The following is an 18626-nucleotide window of genomic DNA, read 5'->3' as shown; positions in this document are numbered from 1 at the left end:
GGTTAAACTGTTGACCAGGACAAAGGACAGTTTTAACAAATAGGTATTTTCGGTGGCCATGCTATGATTGGAAGTTTATCCCAACCTCTTTCTTGTATCTGTGGGTGTATGGTGCTGTACATTCACCTGTATGTTTTATTCTCTCTCTGTTGTGAGACTTAGATAAAAAGCAAAGCTACTATATTTGTATAACAAACCAATATAATTGTTGGCTCATAAATATGCATGAGCAGAAGGAGATAATTAGGTTACTCTAGCTCTAAATGGCCCTTCTGATAAACTGAGCAACAGGTCCTTTATTCAAGGTGTTACAAGTGCACCTGTCAGACGACATGCCAACTCATCCCAGTGTAAAGGGAGAATCTCCTAATTCCCTCCGTCACTTCACACAAGCCTGTGCGCTTCCACACCATCTGTCTCTGCTGCTAACAAACACGTTTGAACGCTACCTGCACATGGAAGGTAGACAGACACTGAGCAATGAGCCAATTGCGAATAGGGATCTGGATAATGGAGCCGCGTCTTTCAAGACAAGAGCTTTCCTCCAGAAGAAGGAGTTTCTTGAAGTCTTGATGCAGAGGGGATGAAGGAGGAGGAGGAAGTAGAGGGAGGAGGAATGGTGGGCTGATGTGCAGCAGCGATAGCGTCAAAGCACAGGGAGGAGGAATAATTTACACCACAGTAGGGTCTGGTGGCTAATCAATATGTTACATAGAAAAAATAAAGGGCCCATTGATTGCATGGCGGGTGGGCAGGAGAAGTGGGAATATCAAGAGCATGTGCATGTCTTGGTGACACTCCGCCATGTCCCCTCCCTGCTACGAGTGCATGCAGGAGCCTGAGAAAATGAGCAGTGATTAAAAATCGTCAACACTGTAATGGACTTGGGAATAAGCTTTTCAAAGCACACACTGAGCTTTTTGCGGCTCCTCTGCGAGCGCATAGTACTTCTTTCTTGTATCTTCCACGTGTCTCGTTTCCCTCCACACAGCCTACTGCAAATCTGGCCAATTATACCAGTTGAATGATTTTTGTATCATGAATGTTGATTTTGAATGTGAAACACATTCAGGTGCGTGAAGGAAGTGTATGTGTGTGTGTGTGTGTGTGTGTGTGTGTGTGTGTGTGTGTGTGTGTGTGTGTGTGTGTGTGTGTGTGTGCATCATCTGTGGAGTCTTACCTTGAACAGGCCATGCTTGTGGCTGTGCTGGCCTAGCCACACTCCACTGCCTGGGGTGAGCTCCATCTGAGGAGGGTCTATCACCCGCTCATAAATCCTGCCAACAACCAATCAGAAGAGGATGTTTGGTTATGATAACGACACAGACACAAACACAAACACAAACACGTTTCTCTTTTTGTCCTGGTCTGGCAGGAACACTGATCCAATACAGCTGAATACCAGAATAAATCCAACAGACCATGTGCATGTCCGCTCCCTCCCACCCTCCCTCTCCCTTCAAGAGAAGCAGAGAGTGTAGAGCAGAGGCTGCTCTCCTCGAGCATGACAGCCAGTCTCGCCCCACGGCTCTCTAACACAGTATTGATATCTGGACCTGGGATGTAGGCTGGATTAACTGCCCGACTCCTGACACAGACACAAACAGGCTTTGGCATTATCAAGGCAAACATCCTCAGCGTCATTCAGCACCATTTTTTCCTGCACTGAGGTGGGCTTAACGATGCTGGCGAGCTCCGATCTGCTTCTGTGAGAATGTCAGAGAACAATGTCAGATTTTCTCCTCCTCCTCCTCACACTATGCACCCATGCAGAGAGATGCACTCAGAGAAAGGGCATTACATGTTTTGATCTCTGACAGAGGAATTGCCTTCAACAATTGACTTCAACAATATGGCTTTACTGTACATCAAAATAGTAATAGTCACAATGTAGTAGTAATGTAGTATCAAAGTGAAGAGGAAATAAATCATCATGCATAATAAAATGTCTTATTATTAGTTGTGGGGTTTGTTTACAAAACAGAGTAGAAGACAGCAAGTGAGATTTGTGAGCCAGAAAGGTCAGCAGCTGGGCAGGTGATTGGTCTTGATATACAACCGTACCAATCCCCCGTACACACTGTAAATCACATTTTTAGGATTTTGGCTTATACTCACAGCTCCATTAAGCAGTATTTTTGTTATTAATACTGAGTGAAATAACTCCCTGTAATGTGAACAGATAGCTAGTGCTGCTAACCCCTGCAGCTCTGCAGCTTTCAGAGGTTTTGGCATCTTTTGGTTTTGATTTGCTTGTACATATGGTTGACTACTAATGGCTCTCACCAACCCCCCTATAACGGCATGGGCCACTCACACAAGCTACCTGCTCAGCACAAAGTGGAGGTAAAATATTTTTCTCAAGAGGTACAGCGAGGGGTTAAATCAATGCCTGTCAACATTACATTGCATTTGACAGGTGGCAAGAAAATGGGCTCCATTGGGATGCCTTTATGCCCATATATTTCTTCTGCATGTGTACTTTAAATTACATTAAATGACTATTTACTAAAATGTTAGCTATACGAGCTTAATAAGATAATGTACATTATACAGTAGTATATTTTACAGTAGTGTATTAAGGCTCTTCAGAGTGTTTTCTGGCTTTAAATTGTCAAAGATTATATAATGCAGCTTTAATTTGCATTTAAATGTTGCATGTATTTAACATTAATAAACTGTCAGAAAGTTATTTTGAGACATTAGTATACAATCAGGATCAAATGAAACTTTCACTGTGATGATTACAGATATACAGTAAGTTATCACTGTCAAATCAAGAGAAGTATAACTTTTAAATAAAGTGCAAATTGGAAAATCTAAATATGAAACTAAAAATATCCACAAGGTAATGTTCTTTAAAAAAGCAACTTTCCTCCAGTGAGAGAACGTACAAAACAACAACACAATTCATCAAAATAAATATTTGATATGTCTCTTTTATGTCCAATAAATGCTTATAAAGGAGAAAAACAATGCCACACATTACTAATTATATGTCTGTTTTTTATATGCATGTGTTTTTCTGAATAATGTTCTTTTATTTCATTTAAAAAATATGTACATATGTTGACATGTGCACACATTTTGTGATTGTTTATGCTGATGTGTAAGTGCTGCAGTGTCTCAATGCTGTTTATGCTGTAGCTGTCTGATTTCACACCTGCTGGGCGAGCTATCACTGCGGTAGAGAATGTAGAGGTCATGTGATTATATTCTATTTTGTCTCGCCCAACCTTTCTGTCTTTGCTGCTCTCACCTTCCCCTCTCGTCAGCTCAGCAGAAGAGTGAGAGTTTCACCGAGGGAACATTTGAGAGCGGCGATGCCAATTAGAAAAGTGATCACAGGCATATTTGAATGGTCTGACACCACAGGAAGCAGCCATCAACAGCTAATTATAGAGGAAATACACCAGTCAACATGATGTATAGTATGATTAACAGTGCTCTTCTATCATCATGGTGCAGGATTCAATGAGTAATAGCTACAGTTTACAACCCAGAGAATAGAAGAGATGTGAATGAATGCGATGTGTTGACGACGTTTTACATTAATCATAAAAACTCACACACCATAGTCGTATCTAACCACGCAGATAGTTTTGGTTTAATTTGTCCAGGTGTCTCTGAGTTTTCTGCCCCTAAAGCTCAGAGACGGGGGCTTTAAAGTTATAAACCATTAAAGTTATAAACCTTTTTTTTAGTTTTAAGAAATCTAACAGCATTTTGGATCATGTTTATGGTTGGCATGTTTTCAGCGGAGGGGGGGGACCCTTTAAAATCATAAACCTTTTTTTTAGTTTTAAGAAATCTAACAGCATTTTGGATCATGTTTATGGCTGACATGTTTTCAGCTATATCCTTTGAATACTGCATTAAGTTACCACTAATACAAACTGAACATTTCCTTCTCCTGCTAGTTCACATTAAAAGCATTCAACTAGCAAAACACAGGGTGGCTTTTATTGTGGAGCAGTCACAGGACACACAATGTATTTGTCTCTGAGGTAAGTGCTCACAGCGATCATCATAAATGCATCGACAAGACAAGACAACAGTCATTTTGGGCATTTTTAACAGCGTATCAGTTTTAAATGTTGCAGGGAGCAATGGAACAACAAGGAACAGCCACAGCGATCTGTTAGATGAAGAGCTGCAGGCAACTCCTCAGCAAGGTAACCAACTCCACCATGCCCTACTGTTGTGTGCGAAACTACTTGTGCCGAGTGTAGCATGAAATCAGATCGCAGTTGTTCATGGCGTGATGGAAGGATGGAAGGTCAATTATTAACTGATGTCTTTATTATGTAGAAGATTAAAGGTTTAAATGCTTTAAACTAATCATATCCAATGACCGTAATTTTGGTAAGAGGAAAGAGCAAGTTTACACGCACTTCCGGCTGTCAGCATAAAATCAGCATTCATATTAAATAACAGTGTTTAACTCAGTAACTTCATTTTAAAACAGGGCACCACTCCTTTACAAGGAGAAATTAGTTAATAAATTAATAATCAATTAAACAATAATCAATTTAGTCTCGATCTGAAGTTGCTACAGAGTTCAGTGACCAGAATATCTCATACACGCAAACACACAATAACCAGTGTTTTATAAATGTTTACTCAACTACTAACTACACACACAGGACAATAACTATTAGACTACATAAACAACTAAACTGCTAGAAACACAAACGGACAAATGCAACCATGAATGAATGATGTGAACACAGCAAAGTGAATGAATGACCATTTGACACAGAGGATGCAGCAAATGATTGTTTGGTTAGCGGTATTAACTTGAGTTCGGCAAAGGTCATGGGACAGAGGAGGTTGCTGGAGAAGGCTTATCAGCTCTCTGGACAGGCCTGGTTTATGATTTAGAAGCCAGCTTTCAGAAAAGTCTAATTCTTTTCATTAATAAAGATCCAAAATGTTCATCAGGATCAGGGTTGATCATGCTACAATTAACACAACATGAGTTTGTTTGGCTGCTCTGTAACACCAATTGCTCTTGTGCTGTACTGCTAACAAAGTAGCTGCACAAGGATTGTTGGCTGCCCCCAGAATTCTGGGACCTGTAGTATTAAAGCACACCAGGACTGAAATCTTAAGGATTATAACTTTAATGTGGTATTAACAGTGGTGCTTTGCCAAATCCCTTAGAATCTGCTAATCAATAAAAGCTTGTTGGATGTGGAGTAGTTTGCAGGGAATACATGATACAGTGGAGCCAGATGAACCAGACCCATCACTTCATCCATAACCAGTAAAATAGGGCAGCACTGCTCCACTTTTACAGTGCTCCTCTTAACCTTTATCAGTGTCTGTGTATATGTGAATGTGAGTGAGAGAGAGAGAGACCCACATCTCGATACAGAAGAAAGAGCCACGCAGGTGTGGTGCGACTTGGCCATTATTCATGTAAATGGCGAGGCTGAAGCAAAGAACAAACCCTGAGATGTGGAAAGTGCTGCATTATGGCCTGTTGTGGAAGCACCATATGGCGGAGACTGTATAAATCCACATCTTACTACATAACACATATTTTGTTGACAGTCCACTTCAATAAGCTGCCAGGCCACCTCGTTTCCACCGATTTACCGACTGAATTGAATAAACTACATTTAATCTTGGGCAGTCAGGATTTCAGCTATACTGGCTGGCTGTTCCCCAAGCTTGTCTTTAAGCCACTGATAAGAGCAAATACATTAAAAAGACTAAATGAACACTAAATAAAGCCACAAATGCTATCAAAAGCCGTGTCCATGTAACTTAAGGATTACATGTCAGAAAATTTCAAAACTAACAGCTTTCATCTTCAAAAGTGAGACACAATATTTAGGTCTTGTCAGCCTTTACTGCTCCTCTTCAAAAGGACAATTTCAATCATAGCCTTCATTATTTGCTCTGCTAATATCTGACGGCCACAGTAAACTCTAGACCACTTCCAATTTAACACTAGTTGAGCTTGAGACATTTTCTGTCAAGTTTGTGTCTTTCCTCTGCCAGTGAGATGAAGTCAGAAATCGGGAGTCGTAGTCCCTTTTGAATCACTTGCCTCACCATGGGAGAAAATTCTCAAAGCTCTCAGTTTATCCTCTGCCAAAAGCACAAGCTGGGATATGTCACGTCACTGAAGGCGGGTGGGAGATTACTGGTTACTGTGGTAGTTTGGAGGCTTTAAAGAGTGTCTTGCATGCTGTAAAATCCAAAGGTGTGTGCGACTGGGGTTGGGGTGCGATGACACTTTATCAAATCTGAATCCAGTGTAGAATCTGCTCATGAAATCTGAAAACTTTGAAATCCTTTTTCAAATTGATTTAAATTAAGCTGTGTAACACAATTTCAAAGTAGCATTATATTTAAGAACTAAAACTCAAAGAGCTAAAACTATTGAAGAACTCAAACTCTAAAGACTGACATTCAAGGACAAAACTCAAATTTGACCAGATTGAAAACATATTTGCTACGCGACTAAATGACTACCTGAATGTTTTGTACTTAGCATCGTACTTTACTGCTTTGTACAAAAAAAAGAGAAAAGGTAAAAGAGCTAATAAAACATTCAATAGACTTCACGCTAAAATAAAAAGGACAAGAGAGGTAAACATTTTGATAGGCTTCTTCAGTTCAGGGCTTAACCAGTCCTTTGTATTTTATCCACTTTGAACTGAATCCAAAATGGTGCAGTTATTGGAACCCAATCCCATGTGTAAGACCAATACATACAGTAGCTGCCTTTTCAAGCATACTGGACCTTCATCAGACAAAATAACCACGCATCCTTCAAGCTCACACATCAACCAGCTCTTCCCCCTAACCCCTAATCCTACCCTGCCTGGAAGATTTGGAACAATGTGATGAGCTGATATCAGACTTATTCATGGAATTATAATATTATTGTCGGATTATTCTCCATTTTTTTGGTTGCAATTTTGCAGGTTTTTACAACTGCTTTTGAGTCTTCATAAATATCATCATGACAATGTAATTGCTTTTATATTGTTTATTGTACTTATCTAATTCTGTATTCATTTATTTAAAATCCCTGTAAACATTTTTTTTTTGAAATAACAATTATGTTGGGAAAACAAATTTATGTTGTAGTTGCTCATGATAACTACAGCATGATCAACTCAAAGCAATTGGTTAAGGTTAGGGAAAGATCAATCAAAGGATGTCTTTACTTTTTCAATATAACTGAACCCATAATCTTTTCCTAACCATAACCAAACCATGAACTTTCCCCAAGGTGTTTTTGTAGCATAAACTTAACCACCCGTGGGATGTAGGTCCTGTGTTTTGTACACACAGCATCCACACCAACCAACCCCCTTCGACTTTCTACTTTGAGGACGGAAAAAAAACTTTCCTCCAAAAAAAACAACAACAAAAAAAAAATTTAGTATTTAATAGTACACTTTTGTCAGAAACTGTTGCATCGTTGGGCCTGTAAAGCCCATTGCGACACTCCATGTGATATCAGGCTGTAAACATAAACTTCACTTGACTTTACTTCTGTTTCAGTAGGTGCCCACAGTAAATGGCTACATCATGTGGTCTTTCAGCTGAGCCAGCTAAGCCTAGACATTCATCAAGATACCACCCTAGAGTACAAGTGTAGTACACAATCCAAACCACATAATACTGTACAACTGGTGCAAATGTGGAAAGAAATAAAGTGAAGATATATTGTGAATAAAATGTACAAGAATTACCATGAGACAACCTGTCCTTTGTGAATACAAATTATGCCCTACTAATTCTAATGTGGTCATAATAATTGGGCTGATTCTCAGTTACAGTCCATTTACTGGCTCATTTAGACGTGAATTTCTACTCTGCTGTACAAAGAGAGCAACTGCTCAGCACTTTCCTTATGCTAACGTACTGTATATTCTGTTGTTATACTTCTTACTGTGTCTACCTAGATACAGTAACAATGAATGTAGCAGACTTGAATCATTTGCATTACAGTGGATATATCCTAGCTCAGTGAAATTTGTAACCAGGGAGTGATACTTAGTGATATATATATATATATATATATATATATATATAGTGTGCATGGTGCTTTCAACCATTACATAAAGCACATTTTGTGTTTTCGCCATATATATTTCTTGTGGTCTGTCCCCATCTGCTTTTGTATGTATTTGTGTTGTTCCCTATCTCTATTATTTTTTATTAAATATGTGTCTGTGAAACATCAAAAGTCAAATTTACAGTGGGGTACAGTTTTGGTGTTTAAATGCAACAGCCTGCAAAGTTTTATTGCTATATGAGCTGATACAACGGACATGGGGAGATGGATAAATAAGGCTTTTCAATGAAACTTCATTAGGTCTACATCTATGTATCATTTAACATATGAAGATGGAGCAACAGAGCTCCTCAGTAGAGCTGAAAGTCTTTATGTAATTTTTCAAGGAAAAACTACCTATAACATGACTTATGCAATGGGACGTCACGTTGGTCTTTAGGAAATTGTGATCAACATTTTTCACCATTCTCTGACATTGTATGGAACAACTGAAAGAGAAAATAATTGCTAGATTAATCAATAATGAAAATAATTGTTACTTGCAGCCGTACTCCTCAGTGGTGTGAAGATGATACATTGTGCTTTCTTACTCTCGCCTTTTCTTGACTTTAGTGGAAGCACTACTGTATATTCAGGCAGCTGTCATTGCAGCTCTGCGGCATCTACTTTTAAAAGGGCATCTGTCGTTCTCTCTCATGCTTCTTAAGTACTGTGAATGAATCGAACTATACCAGCTCCACTCAAACTGGAGCTCTGCCACCCACAGTGGTTGAAAGACGCCGGTATTATGCTCCAAAATGGAAGGCCTGCAATTTGAGTCAATGCTCCCATTTATTGTTAAATCCAGTCTTCCAGTAAAAATGAAAGACCTAAAAATCCCTAACAGCTGAAATATGACAAGATGGGATTTTTTTTAACAAAATGTGTTTTTTAAACATCTTGGCAATACATGATGCAAAAGAACCCAAAAGCAGAAAAACTTAAACTAACCAAAAATAACAAGAGCATCCAAAGGCGAGGAAACTATTGCCTGAAACTAGAGCATCCTTATAAGATTGTAGATGTATCAGGTTTAATGGATAAAATGACCCAAATTCCTTTACCCACAGCTTGGTGCAGGGGATAAGACTGGTTTAACCTACAGTATATAGATGAAGATAGAGTCTTATCTGGCTTTGTCACCAAATTCCCAAAGGAACTGTACGCCTGCTTCCTCTGTGTCTCAGATATCTGTAATTACTTCACCTCGACAATGACCTTATCTGTTGGTAGAAGCTCCTGTCCTTTTCTGATAAGACACAACTACTGTAGCTGCAGATATATTCCTGGGGAAAAAAAACAGGAGATGGAGAGGCTGGTATTGTGTGTAAGTACTCTTGTCTATGTATGTATGTGTGTGTCCCCTGGGTCTCCTTGGCGCAGGGAGCTCCTCCTCCTCACTGCCACCAGGGGCCCGGGCTGGGGTTCCTGCCTGCATGAGGTGGGTTGGACCCTGCTGAGCTCGACGCAGGGGGGCTACAGTAATGACACACTCCATCACACCTTACACAAGACAGCAGTGAACCCTAGACACAAGAGGGCTATTGGGGAGGACTAACAGCAGCAAATCTGCTCCTTAAAACAAAATCAAATACTTGAGCAGCAGGATGACGGAGGCTTAGACAGGGCTAATGGCGGCAGAAGGCTGACTGTCTCACAGATCATGACCCAGGCATGCAGATACAGTAATCACACAACAAGATGTTTAGGCAACTGTCACCGACAACCAGGTATGACAGTAGTAACTTGCTAATGCAGAGCAGGAATATAAAGAAACAAATGTTGGGTGCATCTGTTTGTATTAATGCCACACCTACAGTAGTTTGGCTGTATGTCTGCCAGCTAGTTATTATTACATTTACACATACGTCATATTCAGTTGTTTAATTGTTATTTTTTCTGGAAGTTTAATTTTGAGAAACTACTATATGTATCTTTACATATAAATTAATCTTTATATAAAATTATAATAATGTCCTTCACTGAAAAAAAGTCCTTTGAATTTACTTGATTTTATTGTGTCCTACTTGATCAGAATGTGGCTAATAATAATTTTCCTCCTTTTCTCTATTAATTATTGCTTGTCAAGCCAAAATGTGTCATTCACATTAGACTGTTTAAAAGAATCATGTTGATTCAACATATGATTTGTCATTTACCGTAATACCAATTTATTGTGTAATGTAAGTAATTTGATCAGGTCCAGAGTTCCTTAAACTGTAACTCCAACTTGATTTCTTAATGCTAATGTTATTCAAAGGTATTATGTAACTTTAAAGCAATTTCATTATGTCCCCGGTACCCAAGTTATGTCTGTAAATCTAACTTGATTTGTTAAAGTTAACTCTATCCAAATGTAGACATTGGTTCCATGTTTAATTGCAAATATGGCAATAAGCAAAAAACACATTTCTTGCACAAAAACGATTTGTATTTGGCCAAAGAATATTGTACAACTTAGACATTGGAGTCAAAATCTACCCAGAGCCTGAATGCAAAACAGTGCCGTTCAAATAAGTTTAGGGTTTTTGCAAGTGTAGGCCTATATATATATATATATATATATATATATATATATATATATACTAGAACCTAATAAAACACACTGTACGTACTTAAAACATCTGCCTTATGACAAAGACTAATATTTGTCAATTAAGATCAATAGTTAATGGCACAGTAATGTGGTGCAAATCCAAGTTCTGACTTACGTCACATAATTTAATCATGTCTCTCTTTGTAGGAGCCTTAAATAAAACACTGCAGTTTTATCAAAGGCAAGCAGGACAATATCAGGAGAGAAAAATTAACATCCACCAAAAGTAGAAGCTAAGAGGAACATTACATGTCTAAAAGGAACGGTAACAACAAAGACTTAAAACTCAAAAAGCAGGAGGGAGGTATCATACAACCAAGTCCAAGTCCATGTGAGATGAACTAAAGTGAATGTCCAAAGCTTTTAGAATCAATAACACATCGAGTCCACGATCAGTGCAATGGAGGGAGCAATAATGCCCACACTCCAAGATGGTGAACACAGAAAACTGCATCCTGTCTGTCTCGCCATTACACATTGGTAACAGCACACTGATAGTCTTTGATACTGATCCTGGAGAGTGAATTCCTTTCCAAGTTTAGGCTAAAACAAAATGGCAGCTGCAAATGCGGCTCTCTGCAATCTTGCAACACCATCTTGCCCTTGAGGACAGTCCTGATGTCCGCTGGTTTATACCCTAGTATCCTGGTCTTTGATAACCTGTACTCCCACTGTGGTCTCCTCGATGGATCCCTGGATGAGAGCTTCATGATTTGTGACCTGTAGAATGCACATCCACAAAATCAAACAAGATGAGATCAAACAAAATACACATATGCACTATAAATATTATACAAAATGTCTGTATTCAGCAATAAAGTCAGATAAAGTCAGGAATATGCACAGGGGACAGGTCTGAAGGGAGCCACTTTAAGTAAAATGTTCCCTAAACATAACATGAAACACACTCACATGCCAAGTTGAAAGAGTTGTTAGTGTGTGCGATTCCTCCTGTCATACAGTCTGTGAAGTGATCCCTTCATAACACGACTACACTGTAAGACATGGAGGACAAAATCCACAGACCTCGTTCTGAGTTCAGATGAAGCTAATATGAGGCTTCAACAGTCTGAGTTAGAAAATCATTTGAATATCTTCCAAAGTTACAGGTTTTAGTACCAAATCTGTTTTTGTTTCCTTGCTGAACTGTGGTGAATGGATACATCCTGGTGGTCACTTGCAGGTTTGTTGTTCGGACAAAACACAGACAACAAACCTACGACTGTCATGTTAGTGAGCTGAAGTAAAATTGATAGGTATTGATTGGTACAGTAGCCGAATAATTTCACAACTGATTGTCTCATGTCTTTATTACTTGAATACTTTATTTTCTAATATTAATTTATGTTATGATTGTGCTTGTTTTAAATATCATTAACCCCTTTGAATTATTTGTTTTGCTCCTGCAGTATCCTATTTTAACTCCTATCTATTAACTAACACTGTCCTATTTCAATTATCTATGCAATCACAAAATAAATGTTATTTTAAACATTATTATATTTTTCCAGCTTTTTGAAGCTTTACTGAAGCTTAAGAGAAATCAGGGTATTTCTCACCTATGTCAATCTGAGACAGCCCATCCAAGTGTTAATTCAACCATTTAAACAGACATGTTAAAAGAGTAATACAATTATTAAAGCCACTTGAGTACCGCTCACCACTACAACAGAGCCTTTGGAAGACTCAGTGTAAAGCATAAGTTAATCAATGGCCATGGCTGAATAAACACCAAGTAGGCTATCTATACATTAACCAAATTAAATGTTATTTTTAAATCAATTTTGTTTTCCCACCAAGAGATAGCCCATCTAAATGATTCTTGAACCACCCTAAGAATGCAGTTAAAAATCCAATAAAATAATTTAATATGAATAACACTCACCCCTAACACTTTGGTGCATCACTCAAAGCATAGCAGAAGTCAATCAATGCCCTTGGCTGGAGGAACACCAGATATCTATTTAAAAAAAAAATCTAATGTTAACATTGGAAAACATATCATTTGAACTGCTGCCCTCCTCTGCTATCCCCTGAAATGAAACACTCATTTATCCTCACACATCTCCCATTGATTGTGACCGACTGAGCTGTTTGCCTTCAACATTACTTGTAAAAACTTGTCACACAGGAGAAACAAAACTAACTCATGTCCCTCTGGAGAGAAAAAATAGTGTAAGACTGTTCCATAAACGCCAACAGCACATCTTTTACACACATTTCATGAAACAATAATGTTCACAGGTAAGGTTTTAAAAGTTATTTGAGGGCTAATGTTAGCGTGGTTAGTTAATGGCATTTGCATTAACATTAACTAGTTCAAGTTGCTTAGTGGCATATAAACTAGTACAACTTATGTACAAATAATGCATATTAACAGACCATCTCTAACTTTGATTTGATAAGTTTTAAGTACCTTCACTGTGTAGAAAGCTCTGGAGGTCCATGAAAAATCCTCTGACATGAGAGAGAAAATGGCGCAGTGCGGTCCTTGGCTGTTGTTGAGCCTGTTCCCAGGAGGCGGCGCTTTCCATTTTGAACAAACAAAACTTCTTCAGTTTAACATGATTGAGATTAGTAGAATTTACATCCCTCAAGATTACAATAATTCTACAAGATTGAAATATGTTTAAAAAAGAAATAGAAATGAATTGTGTAGTATGCACTAACTGCATTATATTATATTGTAAATTGAACAATCCCCCATCGCCCCTGTTTGTAGCAGTCAATATAAATTATCCAGGTAGTCGCATAGGGTTAACACTAGTGTTAGAGTTGCATCCCCAAACTGTCTCCCCATGTTTCCTGTCCGTCTTTTGTGTGTACTATCAAATGAAGGCAAAGAGCCCAAAAAAATAATCAAACAAAAGGAGAAAATATTACTTAAGTAAACAGAGGAAAGCATGGGCGCTTTAAGACTCTCTTCAGGGTGCTCAAGCACACAGGTCTAAATTTCATCTCAGCGCCCCTATTATTTTCTAAAATCATGTTTTGCCCTCTAACGTTATTTTGCAAACTTAGGGCTTAAATGCTTGTAAGTTGAAAATCAGCACTGTTCTACACTTCCTTGTGTGGGTACTGTTAACGTTAGTTAACGTTGTTTGTGTGGTCACAGAGTTATAGAAAAGTTGATTTAAGACTTAGAAAGTCTCTGGTTACAGTTCCATGGTGTGAATAGTTACTAGCTAGCAAGCTGGCTCAGAGATTATTGGCTAATGTTAGCGCTCTGAGCTAGTCTGCTTGCATTGCACACTTGCCAGCTAACGAGCTATCTGATGCACTTAAATACTAAAATAATTAAGTAATCACAATGTTTCTTATTCTGATCAAATTCCACATCCTTCTTTGTTTCGTTCTGTTAAAGATGCAGCAGGAATTTCTCGAGGAAGTAAACACATTGGATATGCTAAAGCCCTTTTTCAATTTTATATGACAAGTCAGCTACTGTTTTGCCCACGTTCATTGCAGTGGACTCCACAATGATTTCACATTACTAAGCGGTGTATTGATACTGTTATCAAATGTGGATTCTCCCCAACCTCCTCTTACATTTATTTACATCATAAATAATGTTTGTTTGCTTTATTTATTATCAGATATTATGTCATTTTCTAGCTGCACACAATATGTTTGTGTGTGATTGTCAGTGCAATGAGGGAGCGAGGATGATGAAGAGAAAGAGGACAGAGAGAGAGAGCGAGCAAGAAGAACCAGGTGAGAAAGTGAACAGATAGTGAAGTCAAGATTGATATATGTCACATTCTCATTAGGGGCTGAGCCCCCTAAAGGTCTGATCCTAGGATCGCTCCTGGTGGAAAGAAAAAAAATCCAAGCTAATAGCAGCAGATTCATTAACATCATGATTGCCAGTTTACCAGTTCACGCATTAAATCAATTTCAGGTGATAAGTGCAACCTGATGGAAAATAATGGGAGTTAACAGTTGCATCAGTGGAATGGCAGGCTTGGAACGCTGATTGAAAATCCCAGTCTGATGGTAGAGGTTTGTCTGTGCAGCCTAACTCATGCGAGTAGCACATTACAGAAAATCAATTGGAAACAAAAAACAAAAAAAAACTTTACCATCACCACTCATTGACATTTAAAAATGTCCTTTATTTGACTGACTAGGGCAGGAGGGGTAATTAATAAAATAATAAGAAAATAAAAACTTTATTTATAGAGCACTTATTAAAACAAAGTACAAAGTGCTTCACAACAAGAGAAATAAAATACCACAGTGAATGATCTGTTAGTTTTCATCCTGGACTCAGGAACAGACAGGAGACCCCTGCCCAAAGATCTCAAACTACGTGAAGGTTCATAAGGGATTACAAGGTCTAAAATATAGTCTGGAGCCAGGCCATGAAGAGCCTTAAAAGTAATCAACAAGATCTTAAAATCCATCCTAAAACAAACAGGGAGCCGATGTAAAGAGGCTGAAACAGGTGTGATGTGGTTGCACTTCTTGGTCCTGGTTAACAGCCTAGCAGCTGAGTTCTGTACAGTCTGCAGTCGTGTCAAAGTTTTTTGATTAAGACAAATGAACAGGCTGTTACAGTAATTGAGGCGTGAATTACTGAGAGGCCTGTATGAGCTGCTGCACTAGAACTGCAGCCACCCATTGATCTAACTGTAGGTTATTCTGCTGGAGTTGCCCCATTGATTAGAGACCCCAGGCCACATACAATTTCCTTTTTGGATTCATTGCGCTCTGTGTCATGTGCAGCTGTGACAATACAACCACCCAGTCAAACAAAAGAGCTTTCCGGTCAGAGATACCAACTGTATCTCGAGCCCAGCGCTTGCCAAGGACAAGGGCAAAGGTGTCAAGGTTACAGAAGCATCATGTGGCATTATTAACCTGATATCAACTCATTATCATTCTTTGCGCAGCACCTTCCTTTTAGCAGGGGCGTCAATGATCAGGTAATGAAGTAATGAATGCTTGCTGCTCTGCTGAGCAGCACTGGCACTGCCCTTCACAGGAAATTAAAATGTTGCACCTGAATTGCTCATTTGGAGTAACATTCCTAGTTCTTCATGCATGGCTTAACTATCACTTAAACCTGCCCATGGATATCACTACATCCTATAAAATATATATTAAAACATTAAGATACATTACAGAATTGAAAAAAAAACTGCAACTCTACACACAAAAAAAGACCAGTGGAGAATGACAAAGATGAAAAAAGACTAAGTAAGAACAACTGACAGAAAGCAACAGTATTATCAGATGAAGTTTGGCTTCAATGCAACTCTATCATTACCATAATGTTCTATTCCAGTCTAACAGCCTTGTTCTTGTCCTAATGATAGTTTTGGCCAGGCTGATGAGCTGTTTAGCAGGTAAGAAAAAAAAAGAGCATACCTTCCAGCTCACTGGCTTTTTTAATGAGCAAAGCAGAATGTCATTTTCTGGCTGCTGGACATAAAAGCAATATGAGTCATATCATTATGAGATCTTTAGGGCGGAGTGCTCTCAATGTCTCCCCTCCTTCATTAGTCAAGTGTGTAATGAAACAGACAATATTTCATAACCTACGTCGAACTGTACACTTGATTGTGAAACCAAATGAATGTGAAACAGGTCTGCTATCATCAGCTCTACAAAACATCACTCAGCATACACAATGTTGCTCTTTATAAAAACAGAAGCTTTAGAGGAGTAGAAAAGGATCTGAGATGACTGCAAGGCTCACTGAGCCATCAGTCTACTTCCTGACATCAAAGTGCGCATTAACAGCATTGTGGGAACTTTAAAATGAGCACAATGGAAAAAGGAAAAAAATAATGTGCAGTATGGACAAAAAAAAAAAGAAACATACAATTTCTCATGAACCGATTGGATGGAGCAGACATCTAGAAACTGAAATGGAGTCTGAAATTGAAATATCATGGTTGATAGTTTTAATCATAACTAAAACCTTACCCTTCATGTAATGTTTATTTTCCTAAACCCAATCCCAACTTTAACCTTAATCATTAACAAATTGCTTTCTTTGCTCACATGTAGGGCAACTAATGATTATTTTCATTATTAATTAATATCTTGATTTTTTTAAATGTCAGAAACTAGTGAAAACTGAACATTGAGCTCCCAGAGCCCAAATTTGACATCTCCAAATTGCATGTTTTGTGCGACTAACAGTCCACAACCCAAAGATATTCAATTTAGTCTGATACAACAGAGAAAAAGCTGAAAACCCTCACATTAGAGAAGCTTGAACCAGTGAATGTTTGGTATTTTGGTTGATAAATGACAAACAATTTATTCATTATCAAAATTGTTTTATCAAAAAATTTTATTTACTGTGGATAAACCAATTGATAAATCAACTAATCATTTCTGCAGTGCTCAAATGCAAGCTTCAAGTGGATTTCATGCATTTTTCATATAATCTAGAACATAATCTTCACACAATTTGAATTCAGAAAACATGATCTGTTCCCAGTTTGTGCCCATTTCACAACATTGTATCAGCCTCTGTGTTGCAACAGCCATCAACACTGATACTCAGCTGTTTTGAAGACTTAATTAGGACATCATTCAACACAACCACCATGAGACAGAAAGAGAAAGAGGATGAAAGAGGCAACAGGGAGAGCTAAAACATTTAAAATAGATTTTTAAAGCAAGTCTTCACACATAACTGAAACACAAACAGCTGCAGTGTGATTCGTGAAAATGTGTTCAGAGTGGCAATGAGCAGGGAGGTTGGAGGTTTAAAAATGAAAAAAAACACTGGCCGGTGGCAGTTTATTCCTAATGAAACCAATAACAGCCACAAAAGCAGCTCGTTTAGGCCCTAACTACATCTTAAACATTGATGCCCCTGGATGATTTATGGGCCAAATGAGATGAATAATGTAGATCAGACTACATTGTTAGCCAAGCATCTGGTTAATTCAGGCCACGTAAACGCCTCTTCATTACCATGTCTTCATGCTGTTCAAGCATCTGCTCCTCTAACTGTGGTTACTGCTACTAAAGTGTCCACTGGCCTCTATCAGTCATTGAACAACAGGTAACAATCTGATTGGTTGAAGATAGAATTGCTTATAATTCCAAACACAGTTTAGAGGAAACCTTGGAGGGATAATGCAACCTGGCACCATTTTCTAGTGCTAATTGGTCTAATAAGACATTGCATTTCAAATTGCCAAAGGAAATATCAGTTCTGATTGGGATCAAGTTTGATGTCTTGTTACTGTTTGGCCCAAAGGGTGCAGGTTTCACTTGCTTTTCCCCCCCTTTTTGTTGTACATTTGTACTACTTTGGAGGAAAATCATCAGTCAGTAGAACTGCACTGAAATCCATGAAAATAGGAAGAAAGGCTAAAATTGTTTATCACACCTCATTATACAAAATAAAAGTGTTGCACAAAATAAACAGCATAACAATTATTTTACTATTCTTAGAGCCTGACTTTCTTTAGTGGAATTAAAAATGTAAAGCTTGTCCTGAGGATAATGCAAGAAGAAAGGCCATGGGGTCATTAAAAAAAGGAAAGAAATAAATGTGCCATCTGCCATTTTTTGTTTTGACCTGCTGGTGGCGCTACAGGAAAGTTCAGTAGGATTCATCCTCAAGGGTCCAAACATATCACCAATAAATTATATCAAAATCCAGAAATTAGTTTTTGAGATACTATACTTGTCATGAACCAAAAGTCTGGTTTTCCTAAGAATTCTGTCAAATTGGACAATTCTGCAGCACAAGAATTCTGTCCAATACTAAAGTTCAGTGCCAATGCAGGTACAGATGTGTGTCCTAAATATAAGTGCATAGAGGTCTGCACCAAATGTCATGCCAATTAATTCCATAGTTCTCGAGACATTTCACTCACAACCACAAATGTCAACTTATGATAGCATTAGATGAAAGCCAGAGGATCACCAAAGTCAGTATGGTACATCCCTTGGAAACCATGCATGTCT

At 38.3% G+C, this 18626-nt stretch overlaps 1 protein-coding gene across 5 annotated transcripts in view; it reads right to left on the bottom strand.

Moving 5' to 3' along the window:
- LOC122883571 (protein kinase C-binding protein NELL1-like) overlaps positions 1-18626 on the bottom strand; it is a 279566-nt gene that overhangs the window by 199832 nt on the left and 61108 nt on the right. For all 5 annotated transcript variants that reach the window (XM_044212754.1, XM_044212493.1, XM_044212666.1 and 2 more), the window contains exon 5: positions 1181-1277. In XM_044212754.1, coding sequence (XP_044068689.1) covers positions 1181-1277 — 97 coding nt within the window. The remainder of the gene's footprint in view (positions 1-1180; positions 1278-18626) is intronic.

This window comes from Siniperca chuatsi, linkage group LG1 (genome assembly GCF_020085105.1).
Source record: "Siniperca chuatsi isolate FFG_IHB_CAS linkage group LG1, ASM2008510v1, whole genome shotgun sequence".
NCBI lineage: Eukaryota > Metazoa > Chordata > Actinopteri > Centrarchiformes > Sinipercidae > Siniperca > Siniperca chuatsi.
This window is presented reverse-complemented; position numbering and strand designations above follow the sequence as displayed.